General features: G+C 43.3%; 1 protein-coding gene across 1 annotated transcript in view; it reads left to right on the top strand.

The window, feature by feature from the left end:
* Nucleotides 1–24,342, top strand: part of WDR11 (WD repeat domain 11) — a 635,868-nt gene that overhangs the window by 177,985 nt on the left and 433,541 nt on the right. The window contains exons 8-9 of the mRNA XM_086922941.1: nucleotides 13,534–13,729; nucleotides 16,506–16,609. Of these exons, the coding sequence (XP_086779067.1) occupies nucleotides 13,534–13,729; nucleotides 16,506–16,609 (300 nt within the window). The remainder of the gene's footprint in view (nucleotides 1–13,533; nucleotides 13,730–16,505; nucleotides 16,610–24,342) is intronic.

The raw sequence follows: 24,342 nt of genomic DNA on the forward strand, positions 1-24,342 counted from the left end.
CCAGCTAGCCAATGGTTTGATTCATTATGCTCCACAGCTAAAAGAGCCCTTGTTAATGCTTTAAAAGTCCCCCAGAGATCCTGTCTTGATATGATCGCTAAGTAGACAGCAATTACTACCACACACACACACACCCAGAGCCACACCCACCCACCCAGAGCCACACACACCCACCCAGAGCCACACACACACCCAGAGCCAGCCACACACACACACCCAGAGCCAGCCACACACACACACCCAGAGCCACACACATACACACACCCAGAGCCACACACACACACACACACACCCAGAGACACACACACACACCAAGAGCCACACACCCAGAGCCACACACACACCCAGAGCCACACACACACCCAGAGCCACACACACACACAGAGCCCTAAACACACCCAGAGCCACACACACACACTCACACACACCCACACCCAGAGCCCCCCACACACACACAGAGCCACACACACACAGAGCCACACACACACAGAGCCCCACACACACCCAGAGCCCCACACACACCCAGAGCCACACACACACACCCACACCCAGAGCCCCCCACACACACACAGAGCCCCACACACACTCAGGAGAGCAAGCACAGCGAGGGGGCAGGGAAGCACAGCGAGAGGGCAGGGGAGCACAGCGAGGGGGCAGGGGAGCACAGCGAGGGGGCAGGGAAGCACAGCGAGAGGGCAGGGAAGCACAGCGAGGGGGCAGGGATGCAAGCACAGCCAGGGGGCAGGGAAGCAAGCACAGCCAGGGGGCAGGGAAGCAAGCACAGCCAGGAGGCAGGGAAGAAAGCACAGCCAGGGGGCAGGGAAGCAAGCACAGCCAGGGGGCAGGGAAGCAAGCACAGCCAGGGGGCAGGGAAGCAAGCACAGCCAGGGTATTGTAAGTCCAAGTTGCCTTTTGGCCTCATTCCAATATATTGTAACAAAACTCTTGCAATATCCTTAAAATGTGAGTTAAGGGGTTCTCTTATCTCCTACATAAGTGCATCTTCAATATTCCAGCCCTGAGGTATGTAGAAGGTGCTTTTCAGACAGAAGGGAGGAGCTACAATAATGTAGCTAAAATCATTGTTTTTATTAATTCCTTCTGGCCCCAAGCTTGAAAAATCGACAAAGAAAATATTGTCTGTAACAATGCTTAGACTGATTTAAAACGTTTCAAACATTGGAATGTGTGCTGTGCAGTGCAGCAGACATGCGAAGTTTGAAAAGTTTGTAGGAATAAAAATATTTCGACTATATTGCGCCTTCCTCAAAGCAGCATATTTCTGGTTGTAAGCCTTGTTTACCAATGTTATTAGACATGGCTTTGGAGACAACCCTCACACCCCCGCCCCTCACTCTCTCTCCTCCCCCAAAGCTTGGGTCCAGTTGCATGCCTGATGAGGAGCACATAGTCACATGAACCCTTTCCTCAACTGTGTGGTATTTAACTGGTCCACTTTCAGAACAGACCCGACTTCCATGCAACATTTAAACGAGATAAAGTAGACCTCACATGCACTGCTACATGTTCTGAAAGCAATGGAGTTCACATTCTAACCAATCAAAATATGGAGAGACCGAAATGCTTGTTAAGTAACAAGTATTGGGAGAAAAGCAATGAAAGGAAATGAAAGGGGCGGAGCCAAAACCCATTAGCTGTATTACATTGTTCACTTCAGGCAATCAACAACAAGCAGATAAAGCTGTATGTAGGCAAGGCCTAAAAACCACAGGAGCATGGAAAACTACACTCCGAGTCATCACGTTCTGAATCCACAGAGGGGTCCTCTGCTTCGTTTGCCGTAAAGATTGTGCACACATGTTTACCCCCCAAACAACAATGCGTATTTATGAAGTACATCAGTATAATCCCTTAACTAGTCTAGTTACCGGGGCATCCACTTTTCATGTATAATTTGAGAAATTAGCCGTGCTCAAAAACTTTCACCAGTTGGGTCCGAGTACAACCCCGTTTCCACCTTCGATTACCACGAAAAGGTAAGAAAAAACGGTCCCCAATTAATGTAATTCATTGAAAATATAGCATTTATAGGACAAGGTATTTTGCCTTCCTCCTGCAACCATGAGAATGCCTGTAACATTACACCAGTTAACAGCAGTTTAGAAAATTGTTTACAAATATTGTGCAAAATATCATTACAATCATATGTAAATAAGGTGGTAACAAATATCTTATTTTATAATTCGACACTCCTGTAAAATGGATGCCACTTGAATGGGTTGGCATAGTTCTTCAGAAACAAAAAAGCAAAAACTTGTGCTTAAGATTTAAGCCTCTAGTCCATGAAGGCATTTCCTCTCATATTTTTGAGACATCCTTGATAATATACTGGTTATTTCTTATTTCAAATAACCAGGCTTTTTAAAAAACTAGAAAACACTTTTTTACAACACCATTATTTGTGCCAAATCTGAACTAAATGTTCAGACTTTTCAGACTTTTCAGTTTTTCCTATGTTCTAAAGATGTGTTAACAAAACTCCTGGCGAGTGCCAAGACCACAATTTTGATGCTGGGAGTAGGTGACCAGGTTGGAATTTTAGAGTGATTCTTTAAGCTATTGGTAGCAGTTCCACTGTATTGATCAGCATCTCAGTCTGAAGCTTCACTATGTTGCAGAGATTTACCCAAGTAAGGTCAGCCACATGTCCTCTAGGAGATCTCCATAAGCGAAGGGGCTTACCAGAAGATTGATCCACGCGGAGATCACATCTTTCAACCCTCTCTTCTGGTTGGAGATTACAATGTATCTGTGAGGGTTCCAAGGAGCCCAACAGATTGCGGTGGCGAGCATCTGTAACTGTGAGACAGGATACCTACTTGGATTTGTAAAAGCAGTAGGAGTGAAGGTACTAGGAGCAGCCTCAGGGCTCATATTTAAGGACCCGCAACAGAATCTGTGCGAGGAATGACAATACAGAGCTTCAGAGGTGACTGACTTCAGAAGTAAAGATAAAAGAAGCAAGAAGGACATCTGTGGCAACAAGTGTCTTGCTCCCGCTCAGCAACAGAATAAAATAACCGTGACAAGGCTACCCGCAACCATCTTCCACTCCCCACCCCCTACACCTCAAAAGACTACCACCACCCACAGTCTGAGAGTCAAATCCTAGGGTGAAGACATACACCTACAAAGAACCCAACATTTTGTAGCAACAACCAACCAATTGAGGTTAAGGCTTTCGCAAGCAAGTGCACATTCCAGTCTTCGGCGCCGATGTCACCAAGAAGGGCCACGCTTCACCTGTGCATGCTCCTGCATGTGTGTCTTGACCAGATAACGATGATGGCAAATCAGGGACTCTCATCGCCCGTGGCTTTATATGACGAACAGCAGCCCACGAGGGCAGTTTCCAATGCCGCATCGGATAATGGTAAATGAACACACAGTCCGCAATGCATGGCAGCCTTGCAGCACATTCAAAAGCTGCACCAACAGTGAGGGGACGCGCTCCACCCTGGAATAGGGCGCGATCCACCCCGGAGCGGCACAGAAAGTTAAAATAGAGACACATGGCACAGGTATAGCACGCAACATACTAGTCTTGTTCTTTAGTAGTGCTGTAACCTGCTGCCCATTCACTTCCCGGATTCGATGTAAATCAGGGATGTCAACTCCATTCCCGATTAGTACATGTTGCAAAACGATGCGCTGGTATGAGTTCCTGTCAATTAAACACTGCCAGTCTCTTTAACCCCTTCGATGCTGATGACGAGCTCAGCTCGTCATCACCCACGGGTGGCGTGTGCTGATGACGAGCTGAGCTCGTCATGTAACGCGGAAAAGTGAAAAAAAGCCGCGCAGCGCAAAAATCGCCGCAGCAGCGATGCGGTTAAAGTAACTACTGCCAAATTCCACATTAATACAATGCAGCAAGTTCACTTGAAATGTATCAGTTTCTTGAAAGTGCACACTGCTGGTAAACATAGTTTGATCCAGCCGCAATTTCATTCAGAAGCCTGAACGACGGGACGGGCTCACGGACAACGGGAGGGGGGACGGGCTCACGGACAACGGGAGGGGGGACGGGCTCACGGACAGCGGGAGGGGGGACGGGCTCACGGACAGCGGGAGGGGGGACGGGCTCACGGACAGCGGGAGGGGGGGCGGGTTGACGGGCACACGGACAGCGGGAGGGGGGGCGGGTTAACGGGCACATGGACAGCGGGAGGGGGGGGCGGGTTAACAGGCACACTGACAGCGGGAGGGGGGGCGGGAACGGGATAGAAATATGCCGCTTACCTGCTGGCTCTTGGAAAGTGAAATCGGGCAGCCCACCCCTGCAAGGCACACGTTGGAAATGCAACCAACATGCCGATGCAAAAAAAAAAAATGACATCCGCCCACCGCCGGAATGACGTCACAAAGGGGCGGGATGAGAAAAATTCAACAGAACGCCCACGAGTCGCCTCGCAGAATGACGGACGCCTCCATCTTCCAATGGCTAGCCTCCATTTATGGAGCTAGCCAATGGAACAGAGAGGCGGAACAAAGGCCCCATACTGTAAACCAAAGTTTTCACCTGCGCCGAAAAGCTGCGCAATACGCAGCTTTCGACGAGGCAAAACCTAAAAAGGAGATGGGGGGGCTGCCCGAAGAACCACTGTCCCATTTCCCTTCTGGATACCAGTTCCAAGCTAATGGGACATCTTCTATTAGCCAGACTGGAGGATTGGGCCCAAGAACATAACATCTTGATGCAGGCGCAATATGGGTTCCAGAGGGGAAGAGGGATGGTGGATCAATGCCTCAATCTCTCACTGTGTATAGACAAATAGACCAAAGTAAAAGGCGGGAGGATCTATATGCCCTTTATGGACCTGACAGCGGTCTTTGGTTGTGTATCCCATCAGAAGTTGTGGTCAATGATGAAGGGAATGGAAATTGACCCCTTGATAATCTGCTTCATTCGTCAGCTGTACTCCAATGCCACTGCTGTGTTCGGTATGGCATAAATGGGGAATGTACGTGTTCTTTCAAGATCGAGAAGGGAGTCAGAAAGGGATGCGTCCCGCCCCGTTTCTTTTTTCCATCTACACAAACAGGGTGGAGGCAGCCCTGGCTGGCTCACCTTTGGACATGCCTACATTTGATTGCACCCTACTTTCGATACTGGCGTATGCTGATGATGCAGTGTTAATTACTAGGATGGGTAGCTCTACAAAGCCTTATAACATCGTATACCTCATGTATGGCTTAATTAGATCTGAGAGTAAATTAATCAAAATCTTTCAGCTTTTTCAAAAACCGGGTATCATTACCACACTCATTTTTAAATTACATTCTACATTTAGAATTGGGGTTACCCTATTTGATAGATTCTATAAGACTGGCACCAATTCTGTTATGGCTCACGATTTGGCGTAGGACAACCTAACGCATTGCATTATCGGTGATTGTCGGAAGCTGGATCACTATAACAGGATTGGTAGGCTCATATATGTAGAGGCAGAACTGACTGCAATGGGGCAGAGCGACTTATTTAAGGATCCCGACTCTTGTAGGAGGGTTTATAAACAGAAAATAACGGAGTTATACATGCAGAGAGCTAATTTTGGCTAAGGGAAAATAACCTCCATCAAAAAGCATCCCTTGCATATGATCTTATCCCATCAAGACCAGGGTAAGAATTTTCTTACCGCTCTCGTGACACCATTGCACACCATAGATTCATTCTATTGCGTTTTCGGTTGAATCTTATTCACTGATGCTAGGGTTTCCACAGAGGAAATACAAACACTCCGATTTATCTCCCTGCCCGTGCGACAACTACTCGCCTTAGTCGGATCTACATTTAGTACTATTCTGCAAGTTCTATTTTAATGAAAGAAAATAATTCATTTTTCCATAATTTCAAACAATGTAGGGTGGTCCTGTATTTTTGAAAGGCACTCCCCAACCCTTTTCTTTGCTTTTCTTTAGTATCTTTTCTGTGGGCTTGTTCCAGAAAAAGGAAGAGCTGGGGTCTGTTGTCCTAAATTGCGGCAATCATGATTATAACTGGACACATTCATGTGATACAGGCCTAAGAGCTATGTACAGCCCATTAGGATCTTAAGTGCTCTTTTTTAAACAGTTTTATCATTTTACTTTATTATGATCATGGCCCATCTGATGAAATTGTATTCAAGCCTTTTAAGATCATGAATGTTTTGATACAGTTGTATAATATTGTTTAATAGATAAAATTGCGCTTTTATGATCTGTTTAAAAAAAATCGAATAAAGATTTATGAATGAATTAGTGCTTCCTCGAATTGCAAGAAGTTGTAAAGCGATAAACATATGAGGTGCTGAGCTCCATACTAAACTTTCCAACTTAGAGTAATGCTGTCTCTATGGGTATTGCACCCAAAGCAGCGTTTAGGGACATTCAAATAGTCTCACGGATGCCTCACCTCTGTTCATATGCTCACATGTCTGCTCTGACCTGGGAACACAATATTTGAATGACTGTTCCAGAAAAATGTCCTTCGAGCAATACTTCAACTAATGAGTTCGCATCTGTCCTCTCGCGTTCCGTCTTACATGCACCTTAAAGAAAGGACTCATTAAGGTGGCTGTCAAAGGAAACTGCCCTACATACTAAACTTAAATTAATGGCTAGCATATTTCCAGCTGAAAGGCACTTACCATATCTCTCTGTAGCAGCGTGTCACGATTCCAAAAAGATCTCCGCATGGCTTGCACCAACTCTGTGAATACCTACACTCCGAGTAGTTTACATCCCCGGAAGTGGGCATGTCACAGCAAGCTTCTGGTATCTCACCTATTCTTTCCAAGAAGGGCATCTTACAATGTATGAAATGTACGATATTTAAACGAAATATGTTGGGAGCCCCAGATAAAAATAATCACAGGTACTTCGCCCATAACATATGCCTACAGATGAGGGGCACTTGATTGAACTCCCTGGCTAAATATCACTGGCCTCATGGCTCTAATAGACTATTGCTTCTCATATCATATTTTGTATAGCAAATTGGGTCAGTGAAAATAATGTGTTAAATAAATGTCAATATGTATTTCGAAGTGGCATAGGGATGATCAATCAGTGCCTCAACTTAAACCTAATTAACGGGAACAAAGCAGTCTGTACTGTGTCTAAGCTTTATGGATTTGACAATGGCCTTTGACTGTGTTAATCAGGCTACGTTGTAGCAATCCCTTTTTAATCTACAAATGAATCCATCCCTAGTTTACCTATTGGTCTCCTTGCATACGGACGGATACTGAGGCTTGAGTCAGATTTGAGAACAAAGAAAATGTCACGGATGAATTTAGAATTGGTAAGGGGGTTCACCAGTGGTGCTTTTTAGCTCTACTTCTTTTTATCTTGCACATTAACGATCTTAGTAGGCAGCTTAGTATGTGCTAAGTCATTTATAATGACCTGCAGCCCGAAGCACATGAGACCCTTAACTATTACTGTGGGTAAGGTAGTGCTATTAAGCACTAGCTCCTTTTCTTCCCTGGGGATCACTTTCAGCTTGTCTGGGACATGGTCTGCGCACATCGCACAAAGAAGGACCAAGTTCTGCAGGTCTGTTGGCTTCTGCTGAGTCTTCGGTCACCCAAGGGAGAGATTATGGGTATTTGCAGTAAATAGAATTCTGATTCAGAGTGACAGGTGGTGCACCCCAACCTCCTGAACTTCCATGTCAAGATTGAATGGGGTCATCTGAGCTCCTTCAAGCTGTCTCGGGAGGTGGTTAATGAGATGCTGTTAGCTCATTGCCCTTCCTCCAAGTTGGTCTATTCTGGAAGGTGAACCAACTTAAAAGTCTGTTCTGAGGTGTGGAATGTGAAGCCCTCGAAGGCACATCTGTTAGAGGTTCTTCCTTTCGCTCGTTCGTTGGCCCAGCAGAGTTGTGCAGTGGGTACCATTGAGGGATTTGTTGCCACCTTCTTGGTATTTCTCTTCTTTCCAGGCTAGCCATCCCTTTTCAAATCACCAATCATGATCGTGTTTTTGAAGGGTTCCTGGTGATGCCCTTTGTAATGCCTGAAAAGGATTTAAATCTAGTTTTGACTTTTCTCATGGGTGCTCCTTTTGTGAACCCCTTCACAGTTGCCAGACCTGTTGATGTTCCAGACAATTTTTCCACTGACTGTTACTTCTGTGAGGTGTGTCAATGAGTTGTGAGCACAAAGCATTCGCCTGCCTTTAACATATTTCTTCCCAGACAAGTTAGTCTCATTACTAAAGTTTCTTTCCTACCAACGGCGGTGACCCCTTTTCATGTTTTACCCTGCTCTTCTTCCCCAAGGAGGAAGAGAGATTACATTGGCTGGACCCCAGAAGGCCAGGTATTTATTACACTGACCATAACAAAGAGATCAGGTGTGACAACCAGCGTTTCATGCAATATGCAGCTAGCAAGAAAGGCAAAGCAGTCCAGAAAAATACATTTTTCCACTGTATAATACTATGTATAAAGATATGCTATTCCTTTGCCAAGAAGGACCCACTATGGGAAATTTTTGCTCAAGCCACAAAAGCAAAGTCTTCTATCTCGGCACTCTCCATGGATATTCCTGCTGCTGAGGTTTGTTGCATGTTGTTCCGCTAAATATTAGTGCTTAGTGTGGGTGATGAGGAGGGGTGGTCCTTTTGCATGGGTTTAGCTCCAGGGTTCAAACTGACCCACTGCTCAGGAGGGGCTAATGCCTTCGAATCTATTTAACACTTGGGGAATTTGCAGGTAGAAGTATCCATTGGAAGAAAAAGTTACTTACCTTTAACAATGTTCCTGGTGGGTACTCTGTCTGCCTTGAGACTCCATACTAATCCTGCACACATCCCTGTTTTGAAGGATGGCCTTAGGCTGCATTAAAAAGGTTCCGGTTTAGATTACTGCATTGCACTACCTCACATTAGTTGTCTTTTCACCTCGGTGCCTTTAACGTCGGGGAAATATTGGGCAGGGAACTGGCGTTAGTGCACTATGTCTTTCCTGGGATGTCACTGTGGCCCTCTTCAGATATCGAAATTGTATTTCCAATCTGAGTGATAGACCTAAGGAAAAGTTTCTAGATCCAGTTTGGCACTTGGGTATATTCAGCAGTTGAGGAATCTGCAAGTAGAGTATCCACAAGAAAAATCGTTATTGAAAGTAAGTAACTCGTTCTTTTAGTGAATAATATAACAGCAGATTCCTTACTGCCTACCCATTTCCCTTTTCCGTGTAGAGCACTTTCAAATGCAATATGTAATAGGGTTTCCATTTAACTGTTGCAAAAGAAACAATTGTCCAAACTGGAATGGCATGGTGAGCAAAAAAACAATGGATTTAGGCCCAGATCTCTGTACTGGGGCGAATGTACGACATTGTTCTGCATTCTGTCCATCAATTGTTTTTTGTCTTTTTCCATTTAACTGTTACACACCATCAGTCAAAATCTAGTTTGCATATAAGGGTGTGAAAATAAATCGAAGACAAGAGTCTTCAGCATACAGGCATGGCTGCTGTATGCATCTCTGTGTCCTCATATCAAGAGGTGAGACAGCGTAACCTGCTAGCACACCAGAGCCTTCTTGCGAGGGTTTCCGGATCCAAACTGGCACTTGTGATACTTACGAAGTGAGGAGTCTGCAGTTTGATATAATATTCATGACAATGAGTGTTACAGAAGGTTTGTAACTGATTCATTATTGCACTTCTTTCACATAGATGTTGCTTTCATCTCACTTATTTTCCAAATATTGACATCCACTACTTCTACATTGGTTCAGAGGGTCACCATTCCCGTTTTAGTTTGGTCAACCACAAAGATGTTTCAAGGAAATGTCAGAGAATATCTACTAAAACCTCTGTTCATTCACATTTGAGTCCATGGTTGGGTATGGTTTCAGACTGTCTTTGAATAGGTGGTGTTTGTCTGTAAGTGTTGTTCAGTATTTAAATCTGACTTTGTTTCGATGATTTGATGTGAAAATCTAGAGAGCTGATTTAATGAGGAACGGAGAATGGTTACAGCCAGCAGTAAAATCCGAAAGAATATCATAGAGCGTTTCAAGTTGGTGTATTACTTGTCCTTGCAACTATGCCTTTGGGCCAAAAAACAACACAAGGTGTGCAAGAGGGGACTTATGAGAGGCTGTCTTTCATCTGTCTCTTCACTTACTAGGCTGTACAGTGGACAGTTCAACATGTTAAATCCTATTTCAAGTTAGTAAATGTCGATATATAGCGGCATACTTCACACATAGGAAAGTTGATCTTTCCTAAAGGATGTAAGATCAATGATAGGTCTGTACGAATTATTTATTTCACACTCTGAGATGCCCATATTTGCAAGTGAATAAGATTTATTAAGGCCTCCCACACATTTTGATCTGCATTTGTTTGGGGCGGGCAGCAGGTACTACATTGTAATATTAAGCCTGTCAACTGAATCTTTTCATATGAAGTTATCTAAGAACAGAAGTCTGTAGCAAGCCTAAGAGCAGACTGTGGGGTGCGGAGTGCTGTCGGAGTGCCAATGTGTCAGGCACATTTTGCAGAGCAATGTTGTAGAAAGGTCCTGTGAGTTAGTGGTATTTTTTCCAAGCCCACCCTTCCCTGCTTTTTTGTTTGAAGCTGAACCAAACTTATAATATCCCTGTGTCTCATTAGTCCAAACCACCAGCAGGTTTGCTGTGATTAGTTTGGGCACTAGCTATATAGAACATCAAAACCATGTGAAAGCCTTGGGGACCCACCCTAAATGTATATTATATTCATTAGCCAACAACTGGATCACCAAGGAGGGTGCGTAAGTTAGAAGGGAAAAGTGTGCCTCAGTGGACAGTTTCCTGCTAAGAAGTGGACTTTGTCAGGACTCTGTAGCCAAGCAGGATGTGGATCTGAAGAGTGTGCCCAGGACATTACCACTTCAATAGGACTCAGCATCCTGTGTTGTGATCATACCTGCTGTAGATGTCTGTTCTCAATGAGAATAGTGGAAAAGACTCCTTGCCAAATGCTTTAAAGCAAACCAATGTAGGACTGTATTTACAGGTTAGTAACTTTGTTCAATGCAGTGTGCAAGCTATTACAGTAGCATTACATAATTTGGTAAAGGTACTGAGTATTGTGGCCAAACACTGCACCGGAAATGGCCTAGACAACAGATTTCTAATGAGTAGTAAAAGCCTACTTGATCCCATATTCCCCATCAGTAACCAAAGCAGTAAAGACCGCACAGCAGAGTGCTCAACATTTTCTGGTACTGTGACCAGGGAAATTTCTATCATAAGTACATATCCCAGAGTAATCTAACTAAACTTCTCCTTCATGTTATCCCACCTTGATGGAGAAAATGTCGATCTGCTCAGTGACCACAATGTGGTTCACCTTGTTTTTTTCTGAGAACTAAACTTGTGATCTCATGTGCTTCCAAAGGCTGAGTTGAGTTTGCGCATCTCTCGGCCATTGGTGACTTGACAGGGGTTAATTTATGCAGCATCCCTGGCCTTTTTCTATATATAGGTGACTCGAATTATATGGGAGTATAAAAATCGGCAAGACATTCGAGAAATACGACACCAATTTATAAAAATAGACTAAAATTTTATGTATTTTTAGAAACCACAAGGAAAAAGATACACAGGAGGGTTATGGGGATATAGAATTTACAAGGTATAGCAAGTCAAAGCATTGCACTCATGCTCAAACCAGCATTTGCAAATTGAACGAATTTGACACTTTTTCACTAGAAGCTTTTTCACTAAAAGGTAGGGCTAGTTTTAAGACCGTAACCTAGAGGCACTTTAGGCAACCAACTCCAGTAGGGAGCCATTCGGGGAGACCAGCAAGGTCCTCAGAAACAGTTACCTCTGCAGGTGACAGTCTTCAGTCAGTTCCCAGCACTTTTATCAGTTGCAATGGTTTCCTATGAAAATGCTTCTGATGCAAAGGATGAAGGATGCTGTGGATGCGATGCGGTCAACAAGGGTCATCCTGCAGCTTCTCCTCGGTCCACGAAGAGGGTGTGGCGGTCCTGGTAACATGACCAACGTTCCTCAAAGTCCTCTCAATGCTGGTATAAGTCCAGTTACAGTCACAACCAACTCCTTCTCTGGGCGATACCGTAGCTTCTTGGCGACCAAACTTCACTCTGAGGACTCTCCTGGGTTCAGCAAAGTCTGGTGCAACTTTGAGTGTTGGGTCCTAGTCCCCGGTGTTACAAGGTGGCGGTCTGAAGGTTCTGGTTTATCAACTTGCCCCAGCAGGCTTCTCAACTGTCAGTAAACAGGAGGTCTGCCACTTGACCTTTGTCTATTTACTTTTGCTAGGCTCTAGAGATGACTTCTCCTTGAGCAGGACATAGCAGACACAATCTCTCTACTTTGGTAGCCACCAGGTTCAGGAGGTACAGTCGATGCTGTGCAGCACCTCTCTGCCGATTCCACGGTGTAGCAGGGGAGTCCTTCTTCCAGTCCAGTTGAGTTCTGTATACCAGATATGCCCTATTTATGCTTAGAAAGTGCCCTGAGAGTAGACTCTGTCAGTAGCCACTAGTCTTCCTGCAGTCTGCTTTAGCAGACTGGAAACTCTGTTTTACCTTGTTGTACTTGTGGTCGCACAATAGTGCTGCAGTCCACGAGAGGCACCTCCACTTACAGGTCCTAGGTACCTCTGGTACTATATGCTAGGGACTTACAATTAAGTTGAACTGTTGAACTCTGCCAATTTGGGACAAGTCTACCAAATATACACCCTATTAAGGGTCCGAGCACATGCGCTGAGTCCAGTTTAGTAGGGCTCAGTGCATTTCAAAGCCATTACACCAGTACCTAGCTGTCAACATTGGGTCAAAAAGGAGAGGGGTGAAACTACAAAAAGTCAGTATCCTTACAATCACCATCAATTGTGAATGTAATTAAAGGCTCAGCTGATACTCCACATAGGATGACTTGGAAACCAGCACACAAATGTTTGGTACAGAGGCCAGTTGCAGTGAGGCCACTAAAGAGAGACAAGTTAAAAAGTCCAGGTAAAATACAAAGACACACTTAACGCAAGGACGTACAAATTTGCTGAGGGGCTATATGAAGGTTGCTTTGGTGCAAGAACATAAACCAAACAGCCATAAAAACACAGGTAGCTTGGACACCAGGAGCCAGGCCCAGCTCAGTGATTCATTAACAGACAACAGAAATACAGGAGAGTGGTCTTTTTGTTATTGTGCGCCAGTGTACTGGGTAGCACAGAAGTAGGGGTAGGATGAATTTTTTTCAGGTAGTCATTAAGGCAACAGACCTTAGAAGACCACAGATATCATAACAACATCATCTTGACAATGTACCCACAAAAGGAACCAGTTTTGCCTGGGTACATTAGAGAAAAGTTAAACGTAGAGGAAAGCTCAGCTGTCTATTATTAGACACACCACATCCCTGTCATTTTACTTAAAATTCATCAAGGACCATCTAAAATGTCAATGTTTTCTTCACTCATGTTCACTTACTGATAAGAGAAATGAAATAAAGGTGATCTTGCTCCTTAAATCTTCTTTTATATCGCAGATCCGGATCCCATGCAGGAACTTACCTATGATCTTCGCTGCCAGTGCGATGCCATCAGGGTGACTAAGACGGTGCGCCCTTTCAGTTTGGCTTGCTGTCCTGTGAGTGAGAACTCTGTGGCGCTGATGATCAGTGATGGACGGGTTATGATTTGGGAGCTGAAGTCCTCCATCATGGGTCGGAGCAACCGGACAGGGTAATTCTATTATGTCTATTTTGGATCTGAAATTTATTTTGCCCGTTTCTATCCGACGTCTTGTATTTTGATTATTAAATACCTGGTTCCACCTTTAGAAGCTGTGGAATAGGTTCTGCTGAGAGCCTGAAAGATACCTTGCACAATGAAGGCATATTGTTTACAGGCTGCTTTTCGTCCATAAAAGTTGATTACAGCCTTCATTGTGCACATTATAGAAATAAGAGTTGATTGCTATTTGATTAAGTTCATTTGAATAGTTGGTACACCCAAGTCGAAAACATCTGCCCTATGGTGTTGTACTGGAATTATAACTCCCATTACTGGCCTCCTCGGAATTAAGTAGGCCCTCAAGACTGAGTCCTAGGTCTTTTAAAGGAAAACAAGCTGTTTAACTTAAAGTGAACATTAATATAGCTTTCCGTTTGTTAAGCATGTGCTTTAGGTTCGATTGACAAAATGCCATGAATTAAGGGCAGGCTGATCCATGTCCTAAAGGGAACTGAAATGTTTCTGACAGATGGGTGTTAATAAAACACTGGTCGAGTTGGGGCAGTCACTCACATGTTGTGTATAAGCTATTTTATCTCTTGCTCAGCCAGTCTATTTTAAATGATTTCTGTTCAGATAACTCTAGTAAGTAGACCATGCTAGGCAGCACCAGTTATTGTGATGGTAATTTGCGATTGCATTAAAGTGCATTTTTCAAAGTCACATTTTACACACACACGTGCCCTTGGGGCATGCGTGTGCACAGCATGTAGAAAAAGGGGAATTTCAGGGTGCAACAGGGTATCCTTTTGGAACACTTCCACCCTTGAAATTGCATGTGCAATTTGCGAGTACCTATGGAGTACTCGCAAATTGCGCATGCATTTTCCATTGATTCCTATGAGCCTATAGGCCTTATATAGGACAGAAATTCAATAAAGATTTCACCATAAACTTAGATTAAAATAACTGGATAATTTAACTTAAAATAGAGGCTTGGAATAAAGAAGTGATGCAGTAAGAGATTTCTGGTATATAACTGTCTTTATAGGTAATTCTCTGGTTTAACACTGGTGTTCCTTTCCCCAGAGAGGGCCTTTTACAAAGTTCTCATAATGATCAACAGGTTTACAGCTTGAGAGATGTGCCACTTTCAAACTGGCTTAAATATGTTGTGGTCGCCTAGAGCAAAGCTTTGGAAAGACCACATTTTGTCCTATTTCTGAGTGTGTTGGAGGACTAGGTGCTATTTATCAGACCTTATTAGATGCGATAAATAGTACCTATCCAGAATTTTTGGAGAGCGACATGCAGCTTTTCGTACTCTAGGTACCAAAATTAGCATGTTACGATAGAAATTCTGATAGGTTTGACCAGCCAGAATGTAACGAAGGGTGAGTTATTTAATATACCCAGTAGTTACCGGGCGTGGTAAATAGCACCCAACTCAAACTGGTTCGTGCAGGGGTCCTAAAACACTGGCTCGCTTATAATCAGGACCTTTGAATTTCCATGTATAGACATGAGAAATGTGCTCATGTGGCTGCAAGGAAGAATGCCTTGGTACGTTGTAGCTTCTGTTGGTCCTGCAGATGGTCTTAAAAAGCACCAATTGGCGCCTTGATTGGTTCTTGAGGTGTACTAGCCTGTGCTGGACATGGACTAGTACTTGATTGATGAAATAGCAATAGACTACCTCATTTCCCTGTGTCTTAAACTCACTCATGTTCATCACTCCAACCCATGATCCTGTGATCAATAGGTGTGTTGGTGCCTAGTCACTTGCCCCTAAGTGATGGCTTCCCTGCATTTCTGGCGCAAAGCTCTGAACCAGTATGAACAGTTTAGTTAATAGAGGCAATCTGGGATCAGATTACCCTTTAGTATTTATCGTCAAAATAAGAGTCTTTGTCTTTTTTGTCCCCATTCAAATTAAATGACAAATTTGGTCAACCTAGTGAGGTACTTGAACCTGCAGTTTGTGGGTGAATTCGACATTGATGCATTCTTCAAACACCAGAAGAACAAAACTGTGAAAACCTAATTGGACAAAATAATTTGGCATAGCAAGTAGTAGACCTGAATATTTAAACATGAAAGTGTCACCTCGGGACTTTCTTGGTAGCTTCCCAATTCAGAGCGACTCCCTGACCTCATAAAGAGGGGTTGCTGGAAAAAAGTTGTTTACTGTTTTATGTTCCTCCTTGGATGTAATTTCCAGTTTTCGTTTTTTTTATATCATTTGCTCCAGTCTAATGTGCCGCTCCTGGGCGAACCAGCATCGTTCTTTTTGAGCCAAGAATTATAAAAGGGTTTTCAGGACTGACCGGGCTCTGCCACTGTCAACTCTCTAGCCAGAAAAGTGCTTTATTTTTTGGGTATGTCAGCTACAAATAAAGATATATATCAACATGTTATTTGGTAGCCAAGTGTTTGTACTTTGTTTCACTGTAAAAAAGTGTAAAAAAATAAAAAGAATGCTGTTGGAAGAGTAAATGATAGGTAGCCTGCTACACGTGGCCGGAATTCAATATTTATAATTGGAGTCTATTTCTCTAGTATAACTCTCTTTATATAAATATCTATATGCATTTAATAACGTAGCACACATCTTCTTGATTCTGTGTGTGCGACCTTGTCCAAATAATAAAATAAAAACACAACGCTCTCACAGCCTGTTGTTCATTTTTCTGCTTAATCATTTCACAGATATAAATATAGATGTTGAATCTACTGTTGACATATGTTCTTTTAAAAGCGTGTATTTATCTAATTTTCTGAACAGAAATGCAAGTGCAAGTCCGTTATTTTCTCCGGTGTCATTTTGTGGCATTCCCATTGGCTCCTCGCAAAACAGACTCCCAGATCTATCGCTGGATAGCATGATTGGTAAGTGCATGACACATTCTGCTTACTATAGTGCATAGTTTCGGAAACAACTTGCGGGGGAGGGGGTGTTGGTTGTATGTGTGTGTGTGTGTGTGTGTGTGTGCGTTTTGTGTATGTGTTTTGTGTCTGTTTGTTTGTTTGTATGTCCCATGCCACAGATGTACTTTTATTTTAAAAGGTTATGACAAAGGCAATAGAACTGTCTTGCACTCTCTTTAAGGTTTTATATAGATATTTTTTTACACAAAATCTCACAGATTACATAGTAGGCAAGGATATTACTGTTTATTATCCCTCTCACAAGCCCTGCGGGGTAGAAGATTTGCACTCTTAGAATCCTTTTATATTGTTTTGCCAACCCAAAATGTATATATGGACAATGCCTGATGGCTTGTGATGGTGACAACCCGATAGTAAGGACTATGGGTTCAGTGCAAAAAGCTAAAACAACTTTCATAAGTCTGGTCTGTTTATAGTTAAAATGCGTGACATAGGTAGGAGGTCTCATGTTTTAACTATGAAAATAATGTCAAACCAAAGAGGTCTTTCAGAGTGGATTTTTACTACAGTGGAAAAGGCTGTAATTAGGTGATTGGCCACATTGAATCTCACAGAATACCTTGGTAGGCAAGACCTTTGGTATCTGCTACTTCCATTGATAAACTCTGGAGGTAGATTATTTTCAGCGTGAGAATCCTTGCTAGGACTTTTTGAGGGGAGGTGGGTTCTATGTTATTTTGCCTTCTGTTTTATACATATTTGTATTTTTATGCTTAGTAGGTAGCTGGGTGTGTATTACAGTACTTTTTAGAACTGGGCTTTCCGATGTTGTTGTCTGTCGGGCTGATGTAGTCAAGACAATTCGTAAAAAATGCATATACTTAAAAAGAGGGGGTTTGAATTAGCACTCTTCAGCTATTGGTCTGCTTAAGTGTCATTCACATTCTGCTTCTGTCTGAAATTGAGTGTGCCTCAGGGCCAGGGCTGGTGGGTCAGTCATTTAGTTTTCCAGTCTCTCCTCCAATACCCTCCTCCCCCTTCTGTTCTTTCTTACTTCTTTTATTTTTAGGAGTGCCTAGCAGTTCCGAGATTTTTTCAGACAATGCTACCAGCCCACTTGCTTGCCACTCATTTCATCTGCAGTGTGCGCCATCCCATGTGCCCACTGCTTCTAAAGTGGGTAGCAATCTTGTAATATTAATGCCCATATTGTATCATTTCAAGTTGGCTTTACATGAGCACCAGTTACCTTACGCAAGGACACATTCATTTTTGTTAGGCACGGGGAGATTAAGTGATTTGCCCAGAATCACAGGATGTTGAGCGTCATTGCCGAGTCTTGAACCCGGTTCCCCAGATTTGAGATCGTCAGCCCTAGCCTGTTTGGCCACATCCTCTCCCATCAATATGCTTGTTGAATTTGTGTGTGTGTTTTTAGTGTGCATGGGTGAGGAGGTGAATAATAAAATTAGTGGGTTGATGAATGGATGCATGAGTGTAAGGATGAGTGACGACAAGAAAAAAGTGTTTTTCACTGCATAAACTCACCAGTGATTGAAAAAGCTCTTAAAGTCATGGGCCAAACCTGTTGGGATTCCCTGTGCTCTTTTCAAGCAGTATGTACACCAAGCACAGATTCTCAACTATTCTAAATATGTTGAATGTCTAATCAAGTAAGTCCAAAAATTACCCTTATTGTGTTTTATAACAATCCCTAAAAACAGCACAATGTAGGAATAATCCCTTTCTTCATAGCTCTGCCTTTAGTATCTCTTTTTTACAAATGTTTTCCTTTGAAATAATTATTTTTGTCATTTGAGGTATTTTACTGTTCCTCTGTTCAATACTTGTTGCAGTTCATGCCATTTTTCCTTGTTGTTTTCTCAACACCTCAAGCCCCTATTATGATCAGACTGGGCAATGTGGAAATTTCAACAATGTTCCCCAATGTTTTGGTATTTTTTATGTTCGAAAGAAAGTCAATGTTGTCATATTGGTTTGAATAAAAAGAGAGAGTAGTGCTAAGCACCAGTGCAGGGCCTCACTTTGGGGGCATGCTCTTCAGTGTGAGATTGGTGTCTTCACTAGATTTGAGAACTTGCACAGCAAAGCGGCTATTGTTCCCTTGCGCTTCTGCCAAGGTCCTTTTGACCACCACTTTGATATCTCTAACTTCAGATTCATGAGAGGCACCCACAATTTAATGTGCCTCTAGTTACCAAAATAGCACTTCAGTGTTTGTAGAGGCACATAACTTTGACACTTGACCCCTGTGGAAGTCTTTAAGGCCCGGTGGATGCCTTGAATGTCATAATGGGGGATTTAGGGATATCTTCATGCATGATGGTAGAATGTGAGGTCTACTGGATGTCGGCCATTCAGTCTGTGATGACTGCAGATACAGTCTCAAGGCTGAGAGGCTTGAAATGCAGCTGCTCACCTGCCTACAACACAAGGCAGAGGCACCCCCATGTTCCCAGAGGGCTGGAAACTCCTAGAGGTGGGTGGACTTAATGTATGATTCTACAAGCTGATAATGCCATACATCTACGGGCTTTGATTTTACATTGCTTCCTCATTTGAGTCTGCAGCTTTCGGCAGCCACTCATTGGAGAGCAGTGCCCCAGAGCACCTTGTACTGAAAGAGAAACACTGTAGAAAGCCTTGCCCCTAGATGACCATGATGCCGGAGGACCACAGTGCCAGATGATCTCGCTGCCTGGTGGCTTCTCTGCCAAGAGACAGTCCCTCTATATAACAATCGCTTCAGATGGCCACTCCTTCAAAGAAGAAAGTTTACAAATGCTGATGAAGGAAACTAAGAAGTCCGAGAACTGTGATCTTGGAGTAGTTTGTCTCTCTGAGAAACACAACCATGCAGTCACTGGAAGTCCTGTGGTAGGGAATCATAAAATCGTGAAGTTGTGATCTTCTAGGCATCTACTATAAACCTAGGCTGTATTCAAGTATAATGGATCAGTTTTATAATATTGTCGTAGCATGGTCCCAGTGTTCCCAGAGACATACGATATAGGGTGGTATTGTTTTTTCTACTCAGATTCTAGAATCTGACTGTGTACGATTCTTCCGAGCGTCTGGTTAAAAGATTTTGTCTGAATCTGTGTTTTTGCCTGACCAAGATTAAATCTGTAAAAAGAAAAGTCTCAATTTTTGCCTAAATAATTTTATATACAAGGTAGCTATTCTTCCCCCTTAAAGTTAAGTGGTTGTTACCAGAATAAGACTTTTCTTCGAATACAAACCTTTATGTATCTTGTGCAATTTCTGCCAAGAAATATCACTCCTAATATACTTCACTTTTGTCAGATTTTTCTGACATTTAAACCCTAGGATCCAAACACCCAAATTCATTGAAGGGCTATTTATGGAGCTTTTGTCCCTTTGCCTCTGCAGAATCATAGGTTTTCGCTACTGTTCTGTACCAGTTTACTTCTTTATATTCTATTGACACAGCATACATCTTTCTTTCGTTTAAAGTGAGAAGGTAATTCTGACTGTTGGTTGAATGAAAGTCACACATCCAGAAAGGGTCTATTAAGGAATTCTAACTGCATCAGCATACGATTGCATCTAATAGAGCAATCAAAAACGTAATAGCTGTCCCTGGTTATTTGTCTTTTCTAAGCATTAGTTAGGTAGTATCCAATGGTTAACTGCATATTCCTCACCTTTAGAATACTCCCAGGAAACAGACTGGTTTCTGAAGTTTTTCAGCAGTGCTCCTGCACAATGGTAGGTTGCGCAGTGTGGCTCTGTGGAGACATGCACTACCTCAGAAGTGACCGAGTGGAACTGCATATAAGCGCCACCCTTGCGCCTTAGTCACTGTCATCTCCATTTCCCCCCACATCCTTCAACACTGATCTGGAGTCCTGCTAGCAACTTTGTTTGCCTTCCGACGACTTCAAAATTCTTCAACATCAGTGTGCTAGGGATAATGTGCTCCCCAGAAATGACAGGATTCTAACTATGACAAGACTACAGGAAGCAGTTGTCAGTCACAGACCTGCACAACAAGCATCTGTGGTGATTGGCCGCCAATAATGACACAACGTGTGATTAGTGCACCCAAAACCAATCTAGAATGGAAGGCAAAGCTCTAGGAAGCCAAACATATGAAGAGGTCAAGGTTGCAGCAGAAGTACAGCTTCAAGTTGAGGGGCCACTCGTGATCTCGGTCATGAGGCCGTTCCCTGGAAAAGTACAGCTTCCAGTCAAAGTCTGACAGCAAATTCCACTCGAAGACTGCCCACAAGCGCAAAAAAGCCAAGCAGACATCAAACTTATCCCACCACTGAAAGTCCAAGTAGTAAGTGTGAGGCTGTCAAGCTAAAGACCCCCACCAATTATGTGTCACCCAAAGTGTACCACCATTGATCCTAACATGCCCTGAATTCCCTGGTCCGTAGTCAACCCAACAGCAAATAGCACCATTCAAGGAAGCCATGCTCTGGATTTCCAATGCGATTCCGGCTCCCTGTGGTTCCCCATTGGGCCCATGGAGCTGCTGTGCTCCAGTTAGACTTCTGCCGGCAGACCCTCCTCCTAGGCTGATCGGCCCCTCTGGACCAACTACATGGACCTGTACCTAGACAGCCAAGATTTCCACTCCAGCACCAATTTTCAGCTATCCTCTTTCATGCTGAAGCTGATGTTGGCACCGCCGGCTCCAGATCTTGTCCCGACACTGAACCGATATCTGTCTATTCTAGGCCTATGTCGTGCTACTAAATTATAAAGGTACAAAGTCATTATTAAGCCTAGCACTGATCCTAGGCCTCTGCCTCAATGTCATTCCTACCAAATGCTAGAGGCTCTCTTTGGAGTATTCTCTGATGCAGTTCAGGACATACCTTATGTCCCTCATGACCCTGATGACGAGGAGGGGGATAATTTAACTCCCCATTACTATATCGATGATGGTTCATATTTTGACTTAAAGAAGTCCAGTATGCTAGATACATCCCCTGAAACTAAATTCGACTCACCTCCTGGGCCACCAACGGAAGAAATTACCTATTTTGCAGTAGTGGTATGAAAATGCTAGACTTACAATTACCCATTTTGCAAACATAGGTGCATTTATGGACTGAAATTCTCCAGCTAGGTCCAGCATCCTGTCAGCCACTATTACTGTTTGCTGAAGTTCTAACTGACACCCTTATGGTGACATGGACTAAGCCTTTTTTTTAAATTTTGTTTTATTGGAGTTTTTTATATAGCGCAAACTAGACCCAAAGATATCGGGTATCAGTGCGCTTTACATGAGCATCAGTTTCGTTACAGATGGACATATTCATTTTTGTTGGGCACGGGGAGATTGATTGATTTATCCACACTTCCAGGATATTTAGCATTGTAGCCGAGACTAGAACCCGGTTCCCGAGCTTCGAGGTCGACCGCTCTAGCCGTAAGGCTACATCCTCTCCCCTAAGCCTTGTTATGGCCGTTCAGATAGTCAGCCTGTGTCTAGGCGACATAGACTGACCCTTGATTATCTGAATGTCCTCACTAGACCTGGTACACCAGAATGTTTGATAGTTCAGGCATCCACAGGTGAGGTGAACCTGAACCGTTTTCTGACAAATCCTCCAGATAGAGTTGAAAATGGTTGAACCATTCAGAAAGAAAATAATATTCTCCTCAACCAGCTGTGCCTTCAGATCTCTCAACACAGTATGTCTTTTAGGTAGGTACACTCCTACTTTGTGGGAGTAGACCAACAAAATTGTCCCTGGAGACTTCGGGACCTTATTGGCCCAGACTATTTAAGAGAGTCAGGAGGCAGACGAGTATGTCCATCTTGTCAGCTTGGACTCTACAGACTGCATAAGTATTGCCACCAGCATTGCGCTTAGAATACACGCCTGAATAAGATCAATACATTTTTCAGCAGACGTGCAAGCATCCAAAATGGATAGACGTTGCCTAGAAGACCATGTGTAGTGTTTTCATCTCAAGGTGGCACAAGGCATCTTTGACAAATGGGGTGTGCCCCACCTACCTCTGTACGCCACCGTCAGAAATGTGTAGTGTAAAAACTTTTACATATTTGAGTTTCCTCCACTGCTTTTACTAGGAGACACATTTCTGACTAAGATGAGATAAAGATGAGCTATATGTGTTTTCTCCGGTATCTCTCCTGGCTTGAGTTCTGAGGAAAGTCAGGATGAACAGCATTCAAATCATCCTAATTGCTCCAGATTGGGCCTGGAAAATATGGTATTCAGAGCTCCTGAACATTTGCTGTCTAATCCAGATATCAGTTCGGGAGGACCTCAGGAATAGGGCTGTGCCCTGTACCCAAATCACCATAACTACACCTCTGTGTGCGGAGATTGAGCGGTGGCAATTAAGCTTTCAGCTTGTGGACTAAGGAGGTTGATGTTATCCTTCAGACCAGACATCCCCCTACGAAATCCATCTATGAAGGGTGCTGGGAGAAATGTGTAGCCTGGTATGGTGCCAGACAACACTGATTCTCCACAAGCCAAACTTTTAAACGTTTTGTTTTATTTCTCATGTTAACCCAGCAAAACCTTGTGGTGGGCACAGTGAGGGGTTACTTGCCTGCCTGTTCTGCAGTGTTGTGTTTACCTGACCAACCACAATGGGATTTTAATTGTATTTTGCCATTAATTATGTGGTCTCTAACACACTTGAGAATGAAAACCTTGTTCCTCATAGATATCATATCAGAGCTCCATGTCGGGGAGCTGCAGGTGCTTTTGGTGCAACTATCCTAGACCTCCTCCTTTACGGATAATTTAATGCCGAGTGCCTGGATGACCTTTCTGCCAAAGGTTGTTGCTCCCTTTTTATGTCATCCAATCCATTACTTTGCCAGTGTTTTTCACTCTGCCTCATACCTTGGCTCGACATTAAGAGTGCAGGTTTTTCATCTCAACAGCACAAAAGACCACCATATGGACGAACAGCTCTTTGTAAGGTTTTCTAGAGCAAAGAAGGAAAGTGCAGAAGAGGACACTGCCAAGATGGATAGACCTCTGAATTATAATCTCCTACTCACTGTCCAAGAAGGAACTATCGGTGCCAAGGGTACCACGACAGTATTGGCAAAGGGGCACCTGTTCTGGACATCTGCCAGGCTGCAACATGGTCATTGGTGCACATGTTTAGGAAATACTACTGCTTTGACAGTAAGGTCTAGTATGTATAACAAGAGCTGCCCTTACACAAGTGGGAACCTGGATATTTGACATATAATCAGAACAATGGTTCACCTTATTTCATTCATTATTTTTCATTGATAGGCAAAACATCTATTCTGAGCATGCATTGTAGTCCTCGGTACACTCTATCCTTATGGGTGGTTTAGTTAAGACACAAGATAACCATAATTGTAACATAGTTGCTCGTAAATTATACAGTCTGTACTCAAATCATCAAAAACATGATAGACATACATGGGGACGATTGTGCACTGTGTCCCAATGTGAAAAAATCACATGGAAGTGAACAAGTAGTGATTTGTATGCACAAGCAACAACTTTCAGTATGTGTTTATATTATACACATGTGGTAATCTGTGTAATGGCAGGTTACTCTAGGCCAACAGTGAATAGTGTGCTTTGGTGTCAACATTTCAAACTCTCTTGCTATGTCACTTTTCTAACCCATGGGGCTGGTAGAACCAGGGTTGATGTCCTCTAGACAGTCAGTTAACTCGGTGGAGACGGTAATAATCTACG

Source organism: Lissotriton vulgaris, chromosome 5, assembly GCF_964263255.1.
Source record: "Lissotriton vulgaris chromosome 5, aLisVul1.2, whole genome shotgun sequence".
Classification (NCBI taxonomy): Eukaryota; Metazoa; Chordata; class Amphibia; order Caudata; family Salamandridae; genus Lissotriton; species Lissotriton vulgaris.